Raw genomic sequence first — 15,545 nt, forward strand, 5'->3', positions numbered from 1 at the left:
ACGGAGCAAAAATCGTAGTATGCCAGGACCCTCTTAAGGAACCGAAAAATGCGCGCTTTAGCGCAGCACCATTAATGCCCTCATGAAAGCCGAAAACAGTCGCCCAATAAACTTCCAGCATGGAATGGGAGTGACTTTTCTTCGGAGAAGAAAACAGTATCAATCAGGCACTGACACAGTGATACAGATTTTCACCTGCACCAAACTTCAAACATGCGCTACTTCAACACAACACGGTGTGCTTCAGAAAGCAAGCGCCCTGTTTTGTAGCTATAGTCAGATTCTCCCTCTCTTAACATGTAGACCCTTAGAGACCACAGTTCCGGCCGAGGGTGCAGAATCTGCCTCCTGCATAGGGGAAGACACCATGGTGTGTGTCCTTAACAGCAATGCCATGATGCTTGTGTACCATTTCTTTTTCTCTGGCCAGCAAGATGCCACCAAAATCAGTGATGGACCCTTCTGCATACAGCAGAATCCTGGGCTATACGTGTTGGGACATCCACCCCCTACGGGGCACTCCAGTCCATAATCAAGAAAACAGCGGGCGGCGCATGTTTTCTGCAGATGCAAAAAGATACACATTTCTGCACCCGATCTGCACCACTATTCAAGAGTGCATAAGCCACCGCAGGTCTGCCTTGTATCAAGAGCATCCATGCCAATTGCAGCAGAGAGGGAGTACCTCCTTGCCTACATAGGCCTATATATGACCATTGTCATATTTTCCATTCTGAATAATGCTTGCCCTGCTGGGTCAAGTGTTTCAGCACCAGGAGAACTATTCCACATAAATGTATGTGAAGCTCTTACAGCGCTGTCAACCACTCTCCTCTTACAGAGTTTCTCGTCCATGTTGTGACGTTTGTCATCACTAATGAACATGCCGTAACCCTGCCCAGGGGAATTCCTTCTGTTAACAGATCTAGGACTCCCAGGGGACCATGGTCTGAACGCCCAACAGCGCTACTGAACCATGCTTAAATGTCACATGGCATATAGCAAGTTACCGAACGCCCAGCGCCGGAACTGCAAACACAAAGAGGAGAATCCAGCAGTACTACTGCTATCGGGGTCATGAGCCCCAGCAGTCTCAGCACTGCAAAAGTCCTCTGCCCTCTGTTCGGTTCTGAATCTATCCCCAGACCAAGATATAACAGACCGAGACATAACAGCCCCTTTTGAGATTATCTGAAAAATCCCAGAGCTCGTAAAATGGAAAAACAAGTGCATGTGTTTTACAACACTGCGTGTTCCCTGCTGTCTGCAGCCAGGAGCACGTCATCCAAATAGGAGAACAATATTATGCTCTGATGGCACAGCAGAACCAACACCGCTTCTGCATATCTTTCAGATATGCGCAGTGCCATTAGGATCTATAGGCAATCCCATCAACGGAGACCTCAGAAATGTTTTCTGTGCTCCTGTTTGATTGTGGCAAGATGCATCGGGCAAAAACACACCGATGTAAGCCGATCCCGAGGATGCAGAGGGCAGAACAGGTGACATACTGCAAGCATTTTTGAACTTGACACATTAACCACTCTAAAGTGTTTGTTCAACTGCTGCAAGTCTGGTATTTTTTTTTTTTTTTTTTTGGAGGAGGAGGAGGAGGAGGAGGAGGAATTTACTCTGAAAAATCTCTTTCTCCATTTTCCCTTGTGGCAAAACTTGAATTGCCATTTTGCTGAGGAGAGCACGGATTTCCCCTCTCAAACAATGAAGTTGCAATTACTCCGCCAAACCAGAGGGGGGCGCGAGAGAAACCGCAGCCGACAGCCCTACTGGAATCGTGCGAAGAAGCCATGGTGTTGTTAGTGCGCTTACGCGCCACCGTTCAAGGCAGACAGCGAGGAGGATTCTCAAGCATCACTTGTGGAATCCCGCGTCCTTCTGCAAACATCACTGTAAATTGCATAACACTGCATTATTCTCATCTGTCGGCATACGGCCAGACTGTGAGGTTAGAGGTTCCAGTGCAATCTGATTGTTTTAACAAATCAACACATGAGGTCTTGTATGCTCAACACACATTTTATTGACAACATACTTAAACTGAACCCGCTATTTTGCTGGGTTACTGCCCAATCTGGATAGATCGGCAGGCGAGTTTGCATCGCTGATTTTACAGGAATCAAACCCGCAAGCTTCTGTATCACGGCAGGACTATCGACAAACTTTGTTGCCGCTCTCCAACACAGATCAATTCAAGGGCTATCATTTCACTTTCACCCACCTCGGGGAGACGCGATCTGCCCGGTTTGAAAATATATATCATCAGAGCATTCCTCACCCGCTTCTAGCGAGACCGAATCACCCCGTGAACGCTACACCGACACTCCTCGGTCTATACCCGATCATCCCAACTCTCCGTGGCCTCCAAAACCGGCGATCGCCGTATCTGGATCAGCACCTGAAGACAGGAGCGGGCCGTGTTCGACCACTGCCCCGCCAAGCGGAACGGCAGAGCTGCCGGTAGGGCACAACGTACACGCACTGGGGTTGGAGAGATCTAGTCCAGCCTAATTAGACAAAGACTGGGAAGATGCCTCAGCAGTCCCAAGTCCCGCTGACAGTCCATCCGTGAGCCCCATGACCGGCCTCGCCGCACCGCCTCGGCGGATGCGGGACCGATCCACGGGGCTCACGAGGCTGGCCGGCCTCATCGAACACGGCCAGCCGAGAGCGGAGCAGCCTGAGTGTCAGCTCTCATAATGCTCTCCCTCGAGAGCCGCCGAGCATGCTGAACACCCTACTTATGATTATACCATGAACACCCACATGCCATAGGACAGGGGAGATAACCTGTTCAGATATTTATCATGACAAAATTTATTAGCCATTTGTTAGTTGTACTAAACTCAAGCCAAAAACTTCTCTTTTATGTCTTTTCCATTAACAAGAGTCATCACTGTGGATTATCTTGTGAATGTGGCATAAGTTTGAACATTTTGTTTGAGAAAAACTTATTAGCCTTTCGTTAGCAAAGCTAAACTTGTTGCTAAATAAGCTTTCTCTTTTTTGCCTTAATTTCGACAATAATCACCACCGTGGGCTTTTCTTGCGAAAATGTGGCGTGATGGTGTTCAAGCAGCACGGTGAAGAGCTGAAGAACAAGGGAAATGACGCATTCGACTGCATTTATATGCTGTGGGTCGTGACCCCGCCCACGTCGTCATGCGTCATTGGCCTTTCAGGCGTGAATAAAGGTGTCTTCAGCAGATGGCGCTAGAGCGCGATATCCCATAGTCATGTGTTGTACCGAGTTGACCGACTGAATGGGAACACATCTTAATATCAGCCACAGAATCACATTTTGACAATTGATCCAATCAACCATCAAATGTATTAACAGACAAGCTCTTTAACTCAAAAAGTAGTTCAAAGCATGAAGGCACTATAAACTTAAATCCATTTAAATCCATCATTTGGCTGAAGATCATCAACAAAATCAGTGTGATGCAGATTTTCAATTAACCTCACAGAAACCATAAATACGGCCAAGTATTCAAAATGTGTGTGTGTGTGTACAGGTTTGAATACACCACGGAAATATAATGACTATTCCTCAGTAATATAGTGCAACCTTTTCGACTAGATCAGGGGTTTTCAAACTGGGGTCCTCCAGAAGGTTCTAAGGATTCCCCAGAAAATTTCAGGGAATAAAAAGACAAAGCAAAAATAGTTTTTTTTGGTTTAATCAAAATAGCTTTTGATTGACGTGCACTTTGCATATTCACCCAAAACGATGATGTTTTGTTTGTTTGAGGACATCGGTTTCTGTGTAATAATAAAGGTTTTTTCTCATTCTAACTCAAGGTAAGGTCAAGGTCCATGAGCTCCAGTTCTCCACTGTGAAGTTTGAGGATTTCGGGGGCAGTGAGGAAACTCTGGAGGTCAGCCTCGATCATCCGCTCATGCGTCTGTCCCGCTCACACACACTGATGTCTAACGGCTGCTTGTCTTCTGCAGGATGTGTGTAAGCTGCTGATCCACATGAGACATCCGGAAGTGTACCAGCGGCTGGGGGTCGTTCCTCCGCGCGGCTTCCTCCTGCACGGCCCGCCGGGATGTGGGAAGACCCTGCTGGCTCAAGCTGTGGCTGGAGTGAGTGACCAGAGCCGCGTGTGTGTGTGTGTGTGTGTTAGGGGTGGGAATCTTAAAGGATTAGTTCACTTTTAAACAAACTTTTGCTGATAGTTTACTCACCCCATGTCATCCAAGATGTCCATGTCTTTCTTTCTGCAGTCGAAAAGAAATGAAGGTTTTGGATGAAAACATTCCAGGATTTTTCTCCATATAATGGACTTCAATGGGCTCCAAACGGTTCAAATGACAGTTTCAGTGCAGCTTTAAACGACACCAGATGATGAATAAGGGTCTGATCTAGACAAACCATCAGTTTCTGAGAGAAACCCAGCAGTATTTATGCTATTATTTTACCTCTTATCAGGAGCCATAACTTCCGCCAAGTGAGGTCAAATTCGAGCGTGGTCATAGATGTATACGTAGATGCCTCATTAGCAACTGCACGGAACAGTAGAATGAGGAATCTACTATCGATATATCTATAACCACGATCAAATTTGACCTCACTCTCCTGAAGTTATGGCGGAGCTCAGAGATGATCACGCTCGTCTGATAAGAGGTAAAATAATAGCATAAATACTGCTGGGTTTCTCTCAGAAACTGATGGTTTGTGTGTGTTGAACCTCTCACCGGGAAAAGTGTCCCCACGGGTGAGACGCCCCTGAGCAGGTCATAATTCGTCCATTTGATCTTAAACGAAGCCAATTCACCAGCAGACGAACGTTCGCCTATCAACTAGGGATGAAACGGTATGGAAATTTAACATCACGATTATAGTGACCCAAATTATCACGGTTATCAATATTATCACGGTTTTGTTCAAGTTTTATATTTGAAAATCAACAAACAAACTAAAGCAGCTCTATGCACTTTTTTAAGCAAGATTCTGTGGGATTTTCTTCCTTATAATGGCCGGCGTCAATAGCAACGCATAAATAATAATAATTTCTCGTAAATATAATCTCTAATATTATCTCTGTAAATATATTCTCAAGCAATATTCTCATCAGTGTTCAGCAATGATGCATTTAAATCTAGCATGTTTTGTGTAAGAGCCCAAACAGTATCCTAGAGAAATAATGCATATCCATATTTCCATATGATTTGACAGTTTATTTTATTAAATATCAAAATGACTGCATCATACCTGATACCTAGATGATCACTTTACAGCCAGTTTTATGACTTTCATTCTCTTCAAATGCTATTAAAGTTTCAAACGTGTATAACGTTACCAATGTTGTGTAACTTTACAGACGGTCCCTAAATTCGCCAGCATTATGCCAGTCATATCAGACGCGCTGTGGCTCTGCTGTGGTTCTGCTGTGTTTGTTTGAAACTATTTTCGCTGCTGAAATAGAACAAAAACAGTCAACCTCTGTATGATGAGTGAATCTCTTGCGTACATCACACACACATCTCTGCTTTAGTGTAGATTTCAGCGCGTGACAGCGGCGCGCGCTCTGAACAACATTCCGGATAATCTGAACGCCTCTGATTATGAGACATTGCATTCATAAACTCAATATAAACACGTGTGAGTGCTTATAATGCGCAACGCGATTATAACAGACGGCCTTTGAGAAGACTATAATAAGTTCAACAGCAGAGTGGCTAGTGTGCAGCCGAGATAACGTTAACTTACACCCGCAAATGGCGGTTGTTAATGTCAAGCCCTGATTATTATCCCTTAAATGTCGCCCTAGTCTTGTCTGAACTTGTTCGTTAGCTTCATGTTATTATTTCCCAGACGTAGTTTTGGTATTCAGGTCAAAGTCCACTTGCCTTGCGTTCGTAGTTTTGAAGTGTTTCCTCTATTACAGCGACTTTATTCTGTTGTTCTGCAGACAGGATGACCATCTTCGATTAAGTTTCCCTCAGGACTTTTGTAAAAGCCAAAATATGACGCCTCAGATTTGGTCCTTTTAGAGGCTGAAAAATCTCCCGGCGCTGTCTCTGCTTCTGCCATTTCTTCTCATTCAGAAAGCAGCGGTGCGCGCAACAGACTGACGCTGACTGGACAAGATTTACCGCGAGTTTTAAAATCGTGATAATCACATGCGGTTTTAATGATGATTAAATTTTATACGATATTACTAACCGTCACTAAATTTTACCGTGGTTTATCGTGAAACCGGTAATCGTTTCATCCCTACTATCAACGCTTGGCCACAGTGGTGAAGTGGCCATTTGAATTGAACACAGAATCGATTCTGAATTTTTGAATATCGAATTGCGATGCATCAATGCATCAACCTTTTCTCCCACCCCTAGTGTGTGTGTGTGTGTGTGTGTGTGTGTCACTGGTGAGCGGGTGTGTCTGATGCTGTGTGTGTGTGTGTGTGTGTGTGTGTCACTGGTGAGTGGGTGTGTCTGATGATGTCTGTGTGTGTGTGTGTGTGTGTGTGTGTGTGTGTGTGTCACTGGTGAGCGGGTGTGTCTGATGCTGTGTGTGTGTGTGTGTGTGTGTGTGTCACTGGTGAGCGGGTGTGTCTGATGCTGTGTGTGTGTGTGTGTGTAGGAGACGGGGTTGCCCATGCTGAAGGTCTCAGCGCCGGAGCTGGTGTCTGGAGTCTCCGGAGAATCCGAGCAGAAGCTGCGGGAACTGTTTGAGCAAGCCATAGTAAGACTCAGACACAGGTGCACAACATAATCAGTAACCAATGGTAGCAAACCAGTGACCAGAACACCGGATTTAGGCAGGAAACAGGGAAGTATGCCTCTACATTGACCTGAACTAAGGCTAACCGTGTGTCTAGACCAGTGCTCATTTTGATTTAGTTTTAGTCATATTTTAGTCGCCTGAATTGTTTTTAGTTTTAGTCTAGTTTTAGTCTCCTAAAATCTAATGAGTTTAGTTCAATTGTAATACATTAAACATTTAAGCGTCACACAACCGACTGACACTGAACTGATCATTTTGTTTTTGACATTAAAAATACACGAAAGAGCTCAATTCACTTTTTTAAAAACATCTCTATAGTTTTTATAACTTTGTATTTCTGTTTTAGTCAGTAGGCCATAACAGGTTAAGCTAAAGCTTCAAATAAGTGTATTATTATTATTTTTTATTTATTTAATTTATTTAATTTCAAGTAATGAAGATTTTTAATGGTTTTAGTGAACTATTATAACCCTGATACTTATTGATATGTGTCAAATACTGGTCTTTCCTCCTGAATATGAATTAAATGGGAATTAAATTAAATACAGTTTATTGTGTACGCAAAGCGAATATATAATGCGTGACTTTTAATGATAAACAAGCTGGAAATACACCAGGACTCTTATTTTGAAATGTCTGCGCCTCTATTGCAGTTGCAGGAGCTCATTCAAGTTCAGGAGATCAAATATCATTATTACAACTGTCTAAAACATATTACTATATAAACATCATAAAGTAAACACTGTCATTATTCATCAGCATTAGTTTATAAACACTGGTCTGGCATAAATGTGTGTTATTGATTGAGCCGCTCTGGAGCTGGATTGGGTGTGTGTGTGTGTGTGTGTGTGTGTGTGTGTGTGTGTGTGTGTGTGTTATTGATTGAGCGGCTCTGGAGCTGGATTGGGTGTGTGTGTGTGTGTGTGTTATTGATTGAGCGGCTCTGGAGCTGGATTGTGTGTGTGTGTGTGTGTGTGTGTGTGTTATTGATTGAGCGGCTCTGGAGCTGGATTGTGTGTGTGTGTGTGTGTGTGTGTTATTGATTGAGCCGCTCTGGAGCTGGATTGGGGGTGTGTGTGTGTGTGTGTGTTATTGATTGAGCGGCTCTGGAGCTGGATTGTGTGTGTGTGTGTGTGTGTGTGTGTTATTGATTGAGCGGCTCTGGAGCTGGATTGTGTGTGTGTGTGTGTGTGTGTGTGTGTGTGTGTTATTGATTGAGCCGCTCTAGAGTTGGATTGGGGGTGTGTGTGTGTGTGTGTGTGTGTGTGATTGATTGAGCCGCTCTGGAGCTGGATTGGGGGTGTGTGTGTGTGTGTGTTATTGATTGAGCGGCTCTGGAGCTGGATTGGGTGTGTGTGTGTGTGTGTGTGTGTTATTGATTGAGCGGCTCTGGAGCTGGATTGGGTGTGTGTGTGTGTGTGTGTTATTGATTGAGCGGCTCTGGAGCTGGATTGGGTGTGTGTGTGTGTGTGTGTGTGTTATTGATTGAGCCGCTCTGGAGCTGGATTGGGGGTGTGTGTGTGTGTGTGTGTGTGTGTGTGTTATTGATTGAGCGGCTCTGGAGCTGGATTGGGTGTGTGTGTGTGTGTGTGTGTGTGTGTGTTATTGATTGAGCCGCTCTGGAGCTGGATTGGGGGTGTGTGTGTGTGTGTGTGTTATTGATTGAGCGGCTCTGGAGCTGGATTGGGTGTGTGTGTGTGTGTGTGTGTGTGTGTTATTGATTGAGCGGCTCTGGAGCTGGATTGTGTGTGTGTGTGTGTGTGTGTGTGTGTGTTATTGATTGAGCGGCTCTGGAGCTGGATTGTGTGTGTGTGTGTGTGTGTGTGTTATTGATTGAGCCGCTCTGGAGCTGGATTGGGTGTGTGTGTGTGTGTGTGTTATTGATTGAGCGGCTCTGGAGCTGGATTGTGTGTGTGTGTGTGTGTGTGTGTGTTATTGATTGAGCCGCTCTGGAGCTGGATTGTGTGTGTGTGTGTGTGTGTGTGTGTGTTATTGATTGAGCCGCTCTGGAGCTGGATTGGGGGTGTGTGTGTGTTATTGATTGAGCGGCTCTGGAGCTGGATTGGGTGTGTGTGTGTTATTGATTGAGCCGCTCTGGAGCTGGATTGGGTGTGTGTGTGTGTGTGTGTGTGTTATTGATTGAGCCGCTCTGGAGCTGGATTGGGTGTGTGTGTGTGTGTGTGTGTGTGTGTGTGTGTGTGTGTGTGTGTGTGTGTGTGTGTGTTATTGATTGAGCCGCTCTGGAGCTGGATTGGGTGTGTGTGTGTGTGTTTGTGTGTGTGTGTGTGTTATTGATTGAGCCGCTCTGGAGTTGGATTGGGTGTGTGTGTGTGTGTGTGTGTGTGTGTGTTATTGATTGAGCCGCTCTGGAGCTGGATTGTGTGTGTGTGTGTTATTGATTGAGCCGCTCTGGAGCTGGATTGTGTGTGTGTGTGTGTGTGTGTGTGTTATTGATTGAGCCGCTCTGGAGCTGGATTGGGTGTGTGTGTGTTATTGATTGAGCCGCTCTGGAGCTGGATTGTGTGTGTGTGTGTGTGTGTGTTATTGATTGAGCCGCTCTGGAGTTGGATTGGGTGTGTGTGTGTGTGTGTGTGTGTGTGTGTGTGTGTGTGTGTGTGTGTGATTGATTGAGCCGCTCTGGAGTTGGATTGGGTGTGTGTGTGTGTGTTATTGATTGAGCCGCTCTGGAGTTGGATTGGGGGTGTGTGTGTGTGTGTGTGTGTGTGTGTGTGTGTGTGTGTGTGTGAGCCTGTAGATCGTGTGTTTTCCAGCGGTTAGATCAGCTCAGATCAAATGTGCTCATCTATGACACAGATCATCAGTTCTGACCCCATCTCTGCCCTAATCCACCCTCACTAACCTCACTATTCTCCTCTCGCTTTATCTGCTGAGGAACATGACAGTAGATTTTCCTCATAGTTTTTGTCATCCAACACTAGTTTTTATTGAGTTTTCGTCTCGTTCTCGTCAGTGAAAAAAGGTCGTTGACGAAAATGATTTGTCAACGAACTGAACACGTCCCTTGGTCTCCGCTTGTTTAATTGTGTGTGTTCTCTGCTCCTGTAGAGCAGCGCTCCCTGTCTCCTGTTCATCGATGAGATCGACGCCATCACTCCGAAACGAGAGACCGCCTCCAAAGACATGGAGAGACGGATCGTTGCTCAGCTGCTCACCTGCATGGATGGTGTGTGTGGTGTTCGGAAGCAGACTGACTGATGCTTTCATTCACAGTGTTTTATTCCTGTCGTTTCTGGTTGTCTTTAGACCTGAATTCATTATCGGAGCCAGCTCAGGTGTTGGTCATTGGAGCCACTAACCGTCCGGACTCGTTGGATCCGGCCCTGCGTCGAGCCGGCCGGTTTGACCGAGAGATCTGTCTGGGGATCCCTGATGAGGGCGCGAGACTGAAGTACGTGTGTCTCACTGACCCGCTGAATCCGCTGTGGCCAGGCTTGGGGAGTAACGGATAGGGTTGGGAACCGAGAACCGGTTCTTATGCAGAACCGAAACTGATTTTTGAAAAATACCAGAACCGCGCGAAATTCCTAAGTTTCGGTTCCGAAAACGGTTCTGGTGCAATGTGTGTGCGAAGCGCTGGAAGCGTATCCTTTAAAGGGTTAGTTCAGCCAAAAATGTAAATTGTGTCATTAATGACTGAGCCTCATGTGGTTGGACACCCGTCAGACCTCCGTTCATCTTCAGACACAAATGAAGATATTTTAGTGTAAATCTGATGCTCTGAAAGGCCTCCATTGGCTCAACTTTACACTCTCAAGACCCTTAAAAGACACTAAAGACTAAAGTTACAAAGTCCATCTCACTACAGCGGCTCTACAATAAATTTATGAATCGGCGACAATAGTTTTTGTGCGCAAAAAAACCCTAAATAACGACTTATATAGTGATGACTATTTCAAAACACGGCATCATGAAGCTTCAAAGCGTTATGAATCAGTGAGTCGATTCAGCGGTTCAGAGCGTTATGATTCACTGAGTCGATTCAGCGGTTCAGAGCGTTATGATTCACTGAGTCGATTCAGCAGTTCAGAGGGTTATGAATCAGTCAGTCGATTCAGCGGTTCAGAGCGTTATGAATCACTGAGTCGATTCAGCGGTTCAGAGCGGTTCAGAGCGTTATGATTCACTGAGTCGATTCAGCAGTTCAGAGCGTTATGAATCAGTCAGTCGATTCAGCGGTTCAGAGCGTTATGAATCACTGAGTCGATTCAGTGGTTTGAATCGCCAAATTTCAGCAGTTTGGCGGTTTGACACGCGATCCGAATCATCATTCGACTCAGTGATTCATAACGCTTCGAAGCTTAATGATGCTTTGTTTTGAAATCGTCATCACTATGTAAGTCGTTATTTAGGGTTTTTTTGCGCACAGAAACTATTCTCGTCTTCATAAAGTTATTGTAGAGCCGCTGTAGTGAGATGGACTTTGTAACTTTAGTCTTTAGTGTCTTTTAAGGGTCTTGAGAGTGTAAAGTTGAGCCAATGGAGGCCTTTCAGAGCATCAGATTTACACTAAAATATCTTCATTTGTGTCTGAAGATGAACGGAGGTCTGACGGGTGTCCAACCACATGAGGCTCAGTCATTAATGACACAATTTACATTTTTGGGTGAACTAACCCTTTAATAGCGAGTGACAGCCAGTGTTGCCAAGTCCGTGGTTTTCCCACAGAATTGGGCTACTTCATCACTGTTGCCGCGGGCTGTGTTTCATGTCCGCGGGTTGAAGCGATTGTGCAATTGTGCGGGTTTTGTTGTGAAAACCTGGCAACCCTGGCTCACCTCATCATGAATATTAATGACGTTTCCTGCCGCTTCCAGGAGTGCAGCAGTTCAGCCTGAAAGCCCTCGCGCTACATATTTATGGTTTTGCGTCAGATATTTTCTCGTTAACCACCAGCATGGCGAAGAGAAACTCACAAGCATGGATTAATTTCCAAAGAATGAATAATAATGAAGCAAAATGTAACACATGTGAAAAGTTAATAACATGCAAAGGAGGCTGCACTAGCAATTTGACAAAACATTTGCTACAGCACAGAGTGCCACAGGCTTATACCAGATTTATAGCGAAAGGCCTAATATATATATATATATATATATATATATATATATATATATATATATATATATATATATATATATATATATATATATATATATATATATATATATATATATATATATATATATGTCAACCGTTGAGTGACCATGGTTTAGGTAAGCGTTTAGGCACAATTACCTTTGTAATGCTGAATTGCAATTTATTATTTACAAGTTCACTGAATAACTGAATTACTATTAAATTAATATACAACTAATTAATAAATATAACTAATAAATATAATTTATAACTTGGTTTTATTCAGAGACAGAGAGATAAAATGTAATAAGACAATTTCAGAGGTGTTCATTTGAAAAAAAAAATGTTGCAAGAATGGCTTAATTAATACTGTAATATATGTACAGTACAGGACTTTTGTGACATTGCCAACCTGTAAATTAATTTTAGAGCAAGTAATAAACACAAAATGGATTGTTTGAGTTGCGTATTGTGCCTTTTTCCTTTACCACTATTTGTTTAATAATTTTAATGGAACCGGAATCGGAACCGGAATCGTTAGGCGGAACCGGAACCAGAACCGGAACCGGAAAATTTCTCACGATTCCCAACCCTAGTAACGGAATACATGTAACCGCGTTATGTAATCAGGATACAAAAAACTGGTAACTGTAATTCGTTAGTGTAGATCTGAAAATTCAGCTTTTGTCCCCGATATGATTGAATCACAGGACCGGATACCAGTAATTTGCCAAGAGATCTCTTATTTATTATTTTATATGTCAGACATAGTTGAGTCATTGAAAAGTTATTGTCTCATGCCAGCTGTATGTTTCTCCATTCCTCCATTCTCTCCCCTCCCTTCTTCATCCTCTCTTGTCCTGTCTCCAGTCTCTCTGTCCCTCATCGTCCCTCGTCCATCTCTCATCTGAGGCCGGACACTCAATTTGGATGTTATATACTACTTAACAGAGGATCTCACTAGGAAGAGACTTCCTTAGAAGGAAGAGAAACATGCGTCCTATGTTTAAAATAGAGCGTATATATCATGCTTACATCAGTTGCACAATCCACTTTCCTTATAAAGAATCAGTTTACAATACATCAGGAACAGATGCATCAGTGGAAACATGTTCTATAAGTATGCACATTCCTGTAACAGATATAGCTCATCCAAGTCTCTCCTTGGGACACAATGTTCAACACAGTCTGACTTTACATTGTACATTATACAAATAATTATGAAAAATAATAAAACGTAATAATACTAAATAAAAATAACATTAAACAATAAAATTTCAGTCTTCAGTTAGTTAAAGGGTTAGTTCACCTAAAAATGAAAATTCTGTCATTAATTCCTCACCCTCATGTGGTTGGACACCCGTCAGACCTCCGTTCATCTTCAGACACAAATGAAGATATTTTAGTGTAAAGCTGATGCTGAGAAAGGCTTCAGATAGGCCTCCATTGGCATTCAGTACATTTACACTCACAAGACCCATAAAAGGCACTTAAAACATTGTTACAAAGTCCATCTCACCACAGTGACTCTACAATAATTTTACAAAGCGACGACAATAGTTTTTGTGCAAAAAAAAATCAAAATAACGACTTTATTCAACCTCTTCTTGTCTTACGTGTGTGCCTCCACGACGCATGCGCGAGAATATGATGCAGATCCGGCGTTTGGGAATCCATGAAATGCGCACTTTAACCCCATTTTGAGAACTACGCCGAGACCTAAAGCACGATCAATGTAGAATTCAACAGCTGAGATACGCGCGTCTTCCTCTGCTTGTAAACAAATCGCTTCTGGGTCATGTGTCCGAACGCCGGATCTGCGTCATATTCTCACGCATGCGTCGTGGAGGCACACACGGAAGACAAGAACAAGTTGGATAAAGGTGTTATTTTGATTTTTTTTTTCGCACAACAACTATTTGTAGAGTCACTGTGGTGAGATGGACTTTGTAACGACGTTTTAAGTGCCTTTTATGGGTCTTGGGAGTGTAAATGTAAACGTTTTGAACGCGCCGTCCTTCGCGCCGCCTCAATCGCTTGAATCTCGCCGCAGAATGCCATTTCGCGTCTCTGCATTGACTTAACATGTAAATCACTCGCGCAAATTGCGTCCGGTGTGAACGCACCATTAGGGGTAAGCAGAAAAACATCAAATTTTAGTTTTTGGGTGAACTATCCCTTTAAAGGCTTGTTCACACCGGGACGATTTTCGCGCGCGTTTATCGCCGACGTTTAACGCCTCGTGACTAAACAAAGGGCGCCAATGTGTGTGTGCACTGACGCGCAAAACGCCAGGCGTAAAAGCGCCATTTAAAAAATAAAAACGCCTCGGGTTCGTTTTTTTATTTTGACGCGGCGCGTTAAAAACTGGCCGACCAATGAGATCAGTGCTTTTGTTCTCGTGCCTGGAGCTGCTGAAGTGACAGTAAAACACGGCTGGGTGGCGCTCAAGCACAAAACGGTCTTGCCGAGCACACACTGATACGACGAAGTAGTAGTAAGTAGACAAAGAAGAAGATGAACAGCTAATGCTGCTTGCCAGTTAGCAAAAAGTGTGTGAATGGTTTTGGCCATAAACATAATATATCTGTGGTTTTGGCAAGCACGTAAATACTGTCTCTCTTCTTCTTCTGTGTGACAAGCGAGTGTCAGGAGCATAAAGTGCCGCAGCGCCACCTTGTGTACGGGAGCTCCATCATCCACTGAATGTGCACGTTCACTCGGCGCATCGCCAGTGGAAATTGCTTGGGTGTGAACACTCAAGACGTCACGAAAAACGCTGGCGATAAGCGCGTGCGATATTCGTCCCGGTGTGTACAGGCCTTAAGTCAAAAAACAAAGTTATGCCCACTACAGTTACATTTTGTAAAAAAAATGAAAGTACTTTCTGGATTGCAATAGTTTGACTTAAAGGTCCCATGGCATTAAATTTTCATTTTATGAGGTATTTCAACATTAATATGAGTTCCCCTAGCCTGAATATTGTCCCCAAGTGGATAGAAATGTTGATCGGTGTAAACCCGAGTTCTGGCTGTCTTTCTCTGCCTTTGAGAAAATGACAGGCCAGACGAGCCAATCCTGAAGTCTCCTGGTTTGACGTCCAAGCAGGAACGGTTACCTCCCTTTCCTCCACCCAGAGAATCTGCCACGCCCATGCAAGTGCTCGAGAGATCATGGCTTGTGAACGAGTGAACGCTGGCAGTTTCTCAGTGTTTGGATGTACAATTGAAAACAGAAGTCTTTTTTCAGTTCCTTCTGATCTGCGATCAGTGATTTCTGATGTGTAGCTAATTAATTATTATTCGTGCACACGCAGCTGCTTCTCTCTCTCCAGACAGAACGGTGTTTTCGTGTTTTCTATCTTGTGAGTCAGTGTTTTTGTACGTCCTCGTCGCGTCTATCTGCTCTAAAATGTGCATACAGTCATGAGTTTCTGCTCAACATCAGCAGACTCACATCTCTTTAGAGATAAACCTCACGCACGCCGAAGCTCGGGCTGCACTGACCGGTTGGCCTTCAGCATCCCCGACCCCCAGTACTGCATCTTCAACATCCCCGACCCCCAGTACTGCTTCTTCAACAACCCCGACCCCCAGTACTGCATCTTCAACATCCCCGACCCCCAGTGCTGCATCTTCAACATCCCCGACCCCCAGTGCTGCATCTTCAACATCCCCGACCCCCAGTGCTGCAT

The 15,545-nt window shown here is 44.2% G+C and overlaps 1 protein-coding gene across 1 annotated transcript in view; it reads left to right on the forward strand.

The window, feature by feature from the left end:
- Positions 1–213: 213 nt before the first annotated feature.
- The window catches only part of LOC307142565 (nuclear valosin-containing protein-like), a gene marked incomplete at its 5' end in the record, with an annotated part of 39,054 nt that continues 23,722 nt past the window's right edge, over positions 214–15,545 (forward strand). Inside the window, 7 exons of the mRNA XM_079843536.1 lie at positions 214–236; positions 304–449; positions 3,820–3,896; positions 3,973–4,107; positions 6,611–6,712; positions 9,821–9,938; positions 10,019–10,163. Of these exons, the coding sequence (XP_079699662.1) occupies positions 214–236; positions 304–449; positions 3,820–3,896; positions 3,973–4,107; positions 6,611–6,712; positions 9,821–9,938; positions 10,019–10,163 (746 nt within the window). The remainder of the gene's footprint in view (positions 237–303; positions 450–3,819; positions 3,897–3,972; positions 4,108–6,610; positions 6,713–9,820; positions 9,939–10,018; positions 10,164–15,545) is intronic.

The sequence above is a fragment of the Gobio gobio genome (assembly GCF_949357685.1).
Source record: "Gobio gobio genome assembly, chromosome: 18".
Taxonomy (NCBI): Eukaryota; Metazoa; Chordata; class Actinopteri; order Cypriniformes; family Gobionidae; genus Gobio; species Gobio gobio.